This window comes from Mesitornis unicolor, unplaced genomic scaffold (genome assembly GCF_000695765.1).
Source record: "Mesitornis unicolor isolate BGI_N332 unplaced genomic scaffold, ASM69576v1 scaffold12406, whole genome shotgun sequence".
NCBI classification, from domain to species: Eukaryota; Metazoa; Chordata; class Aves; order Mesitornithiformes; family Mesitornithidae; genus Mesitornis; species Mesitornis unicolor.
Genome location: NW_010190333.1, coordinates 1 through 5,274, shown reverse-complemented (window position 1 = coordinate 5,274; position 5,274 = coordinate 1). Strand labels below are relative to the sequence as shown.

Sequence of the window (5,274 nt, the reverse complement as noted above, 5' to 3'; positions counted from 1 at the left end):
CGAGGCAGCCCACACGCTCCAGGCCACGGGGCTCTCGTGGCCCCACTCCTGGCCTAGAGCCAGCTCACAGCTGCTGCCCTCCAGCTCTGGCATCACCACCCTCTCTCCTTGCAAGAGCCTCCTTTGGCCACGAGTCCACCGTTGCACCAGTACCTGCTGGTCATCAGGCCCTACCTGCCGTAGCACTGGGGGCACCAAAACCCCCGGGAGGCAGTGGCCGAGAGCCGAGCTCATGGGGGCTGTTTGGCCAGAGCCCGCCAGCGCTCAGCCAGGGACACCGCGGGACACAGCGGGCAGCGAGCACTGCTGCCTGATGACAAAAGGACTATTTCTGGTGACATGTCAACAGCCGTGGAGGGTGGCCAGCTCTGAACAGACCAGCCTCTGCCAGAAGGTGCTTCACTGAGGTCAGGAGAGCACCAAGGACAAGGAGAAAGAGGAGGAAGAGGAGGAGGTCATTGAGCCACCAGCCAAGCAACCCAGCCAAAACTGGCCCCTTCTGCACCTGCCTGCAGGCAAGGCAGCCCCCTGCCCATCCTGCCCAAGAACATCCTCACTCCCAGCACCCTGCCTGGCCTCCCCATCGGTGAGACATGGTTCTCCGCAGAAACCAATTCAGGAGCCACAGATCAGTGTGGAGAAGGTCCCGCCAGCACCCTGGCTGCTCCAGCAGGCCCGGGTCTGATGGCTTGCTCAGGGGTGCCAGGAAAGAGGGGTCTCCTGCCACTGCACAGAGCCACAGGAACCACAGCCATGTCCTGCACAGCCCTGCTGTGCCACAGCCACCACTGCACCCACAGAGGCAGGAGGCTTGAGCTGATGCTGCCTGCTCAAGGTCATGAGCAAAGGCAGCCCTTCCAGTCAAGGGCAAGGTCTGCGGGGCTGCCTGCCAAGCCCCTCAGGGCAGGTTAGGCTCCCTGTCATGAGGGCCAAACGCACGGCCTGCAGAGCCTGGGACATTATGGGCTTTGTTAGCCCACGAGAACTTCCAGCTCCCTCCAGGCTCGCTCCACACATGTGTAGCACCCAGAGCCTTTGCTGTGCCCATCCTGAGCACCACCTCTCCAAGAAGGAGGCAATTCCCCTGCCAGCATCACCACCAGGATCTCCCAGCCAGACCCACAGATGTGGGGCCATGCACCCTCTAAACCCACACGAACTCACCACCACCCTTTGCAATGGCCCCACCACTGTAGCTCCCCACAGTGTTCCACCCCATGCAGGGACTTCCCCTCACACACACCAGCACCCCACACCAGATCAGCAGACAGTCTGCCTGTAAGTGAGTGCAGACCCCTCAGGAGCAGGAGGAAAGAAGGATCTGGCAGCATGCTTCAGTCCAGACTGGGCACCATCTGGGCCACCAGGCAGAGGTCCTGCTAAGCCTTGACCACAGCAGGCCAAGAGCTGCCGCCACCCGCTGAGCCCTGAATGCAGAGAAATCCCCCTCAAAGATGGGCCTCCTTGGCCACCAGGAGCCATTCAGCCATGCTGGCAGAAAAGGCCTTCCCTTCCTCAGAGACTCGACTGTAAAAAGAGAAACAGCTGGCTTCCAAACCCCTGAGTGGCTGCTGGAGACCCAGACACAAGGTCTGCAGCCCCACTACCTGCTCCAACCGCAGGGTGAGGGCAGAGACGCAACAGATGCAGGAAGAGTTCAGTAAAAGAGACAGGAATGGAAAAAGGAGGTAGCTTCATCCTGCATGGACACCCCAACTTTCCAGGGTCATGTAGGAGTTGTTCCTCCCCAGCCTAGACTGGTGCTGCCAGGGAAAGCATTCCCCGTGCCAGCCGTGGCAGGAGTCACCACAAATATCCTTATCAGTATCGGCGGGCCACAGGAGTACAAGATTTCACTAGCCCATGATTTGGCAAACAGAGACGCAAGGCACGATGCCCAAGTAGAAAAGGTCTGAAGGGCAATTTTTTTACACATCACGTCCCCAGAGCAGGGCAGCACCAAGCACGGACACTGAGCCCTTCCAACAGCATCAACTGCCCTGCTCACAGATGCCGGGGAAGGAAGCAGCAGCACTGGGGTTCTCAGCTCCAGAAGAAGACCTCAACTTAAGGACAAGGACACACATTAGTGCTGGGGGAATTGGCCACTCTGACCACATAGGCCACTCTCCATGGCTGCCATCCCTCATCCACTCCAGACATGACACTTCTTGCAGACAAACACATCCAAGTACGCCTAGTCAAACCCTGCCTCTGCCCAGCTCATCCCACCCTCCTTCCCAGGCCAGGAAGAGGCACAGCAGAAGGCATCTCTTCTTTGCTTCTCATGATCCATAAGCAAAAATGGGAGGGTAAAGATAAATCAGCTCATCACAGTATGCAAGGACACAAGGTGGTTGAGTGCACCAGGCTCCACTCACCTCCGATATCTTCCAAGAAGTCACTCAGTGCTTTGCTTTTATGGACAAGTTCCTCTAAGCAGGTCCACCCCTCCTTGGGAGCACCATCTTGCAAGCAAAGAAACAGGGGCAGGTACTCCACGGCCCATGAGGGTTCCTAAAGCAGGGCCAGACACCCCCTGAGCAGAAGCACTGGGTGAGAGCTATCAGCCCAATCGCTGTGCCCTGTGCCAACCCAGCACACGTGTCCAGCACAGGCACAGGGCTGCTGGCCACCCCACCATCCCTGCCCCCATGGCATTCCTCCACAGTCACACGAGCTACTGCAGAATTAACAGGGAGTCAGGCTGTCTGCCACAGAGAAATGCCCACATGCTGTTATCCAGAGACCTCAGTGCCACCAAGCACCAGCAGCCAGGCTGCTCATCCCCCAGCAAGTTCTGATGCACTTTTGTTTGCTCCTTATCCTGGACCGTACCCACTGGAGCACTTAGCTCTGGCTGGCAGCCTCCAGGTAATGCACTTTCTGCTCACCTCTCAGCCTGAAGAGCACCATAGAGTAACTGTTTCATCAGACAGGAGCCCTCAGCACGCACCACCTGAGGTTTCAGTAAGAACTCAAGGGATGTAAAGACCACAGGAAAGCTCACAAACACACAAGAGCACTAGAAACAAGAGGAGTATATGGATGAGGACACAGTAAGCTGAAGAGACATCTGCTTTCAACCACGGAGCTGCAAGCCCAGAAGGAGCCTTAGCTGCACTTCCTGCAGCCAGCGAACCTGCCAAGGAATGCCTCACCTTGGGATCATGGACCATTGGCTCCATAACCAGATCTGCTAGCCTGCTGACAACTTGTTCAGCCCAAGCTATCAGAAGATAGAAAGCTTTGTTTGCCCAATGCTTTCCAGTTAGGGTTACTGAAGAAATCACTTGCTTTCAGGTGCCATTCCCCACAGAGCAGCCTCTGCAGATCTGAGAGATCTTGTGAACCCCAGTGTACATCTATGGGGATGAGCTGCAAGTGCCTGAAATACAGCTGGGAAGCATCCTGAGCCAGGAACCCAGCTGCTGGCCATGAGAGCTTGCTGGCTTCACTGGGCACACCTTACCGTGTGAGGGTTGTCGTAGTAGACACCGATGGAGCAGAGCTTCGAGGAGATGCTGCAGCCGTCAGTGAAGAGCTCCCCGGATTCGCCATATGGGCCCACCCTGAACTTGTAGGCCAGTGTGATGTTGCCAACAGGTGGGGAGCCAGCACTCACAACCACCTCTGTGAAGAGCCCCGAGTAGACAACGAAACCGAAGACCGTCAGCAGCAGCAGCATGACCAGTGCTGTGATCATTCCGAGGAGCACCCAGTCAGACATGATGGATGCCTGGTGCTCCACGCTTCCTGATGCACTAGCAGCAAGAGGAGAGAAGAAAAAAGAGTGAGTTAAGCTAGTGCTTGGACAAGCAATCACTCTCCAAAGCTATTTATTTGCAGCAAAACACAGCCACTTCCAATTCCTCTTATGCATGAAGCTTAAAGGCAGTGGAACCGCCCCCCACCCCAAAACCTTCTGTATATTAGTTCCACGTTGCATCAGCCTGCTCCAATTGGTCACCAGGTACTAATTACACTGCTTCAGTGCCTCTTGGGAATGAGGTCGTTATGCAGGGGGACAGAGAGGCACTGTCCCCATCTCCGCAGAACCAGCCACACCGCTCTCATCCAGCCTTGCATCCAGGAGAGACTGAAAAGCACCCCAGGAGCCCACATTGCCCAACAAATACACAGCACTGGGAGTAGGGGCCCCTAATAAAATAATCTCTCATTTATAGATACCAGATTCGACATCATGACCAAGGTAGCCCCTTTGGCAAAAAGTCCTGAAGCCCAGGCCTTTAATGACACAGAGAGCCATGCTGGTCTAGAGCTGAGCCCTATATCCAGATTCAAGCACCCAGAGATGCTCAGATAAAGCTAGAGACTCAGCCAGAAAACATCCCCAACATGCCGAGGCGCAATGAATTACTGCTATTTCTTTTAGATGGCTTTTTTTAACCTCAGAGGGGTTTTATAACCCCAACCAAGGCTTCCTGTTTCATTTGCCACCTTTTCTCTCTTGTGCAAGACACAGCAGTCTGGCAAATGTCTCCTGCTCATTTTCACCCACCAAGCACAACCGCTCTGGGGAGTTGCAACCCAGCCCAGCACAGCAGAGTTGTTTGTGTTTTACTGTCCCTTGAAACACAGCTCTGGGCACAAGCACTGGCTGTGATGCTCCCCTGGGACTTCCACAGGAGCTAGGTTCGAAAGCAAAGGCTGAAGTAAACAATTCACCTTTACCTCTGTGTCACAAACACGCTTTGTCCACAAAAAGTCGTTTACGGCAGCTGCTGCTTTCTCAGCTTCACAGCAAGAGAAAAGCCACATCCTGGTAGGAACTGTGGGTGGCTCCACTCTGCTCGGCCCCAGTGAGCAGGGGTATGGCAAAACCAAGCCCTGCAGAGCTGGCACCGCCAGCTGTGCTCCCAGTGCCATGGCAGCCAGGCCAGGCACCGTCTCACGCTATGGCCTCACTCACCTGAAAAACCAGCTCAGCCCAGAAACGGTTCACAACATCTGACCCACAGGGGTGCAGGATCCGCAGCGCTGCAGCAGGAAAAAATAAATGTTGTTGCTTCCTTTCTGACTCAGGAGGCCAAAAGCAGGAGTCGTGGCAGAGTGCCCAAAAGGCACCCAGTTGCCTTGGATCTGCTCCCTGGAGGAGGGGTGTCCCAAGAAGCACCTTCTCCCGCAGGACCCCAACAACTGAGTTTTCTTCCCAAAATTCTGCGGCCAAGCGCATGGGCATGGACAAACACGGAAACTGAAAAGGACCGACGGAGAAGGAGGATGTCCTGCAACCGCCTCTGCCGGCACGTC

At 55.6% G+C, this 5,274-nt stretch overlaps 1 protein-coding gene across 1 annotated transcript in view; it reads right to left on the bottom strand.

The window, feature by feature from the left end:
• Positions 1 to 3,745, bottom strand: part of TEX264 (testis expressed 264) — a 34,925-nt gene extending 31,180 nt beyond the window's left edge. The window contains 1 exon segment of the mRNA XM_010186372.1: positions 3,473 to 3,745. Coding sequence (XP_010184674.1) covers positions 3,473 to 3,730 — 258 coding nt within the window. The 5' untranslated portion in view covers positions 3,731 to 3,745.
• Between the last annotated feature and the right edge of the window lie 1,529 nt (positions 3,746 to 5,274).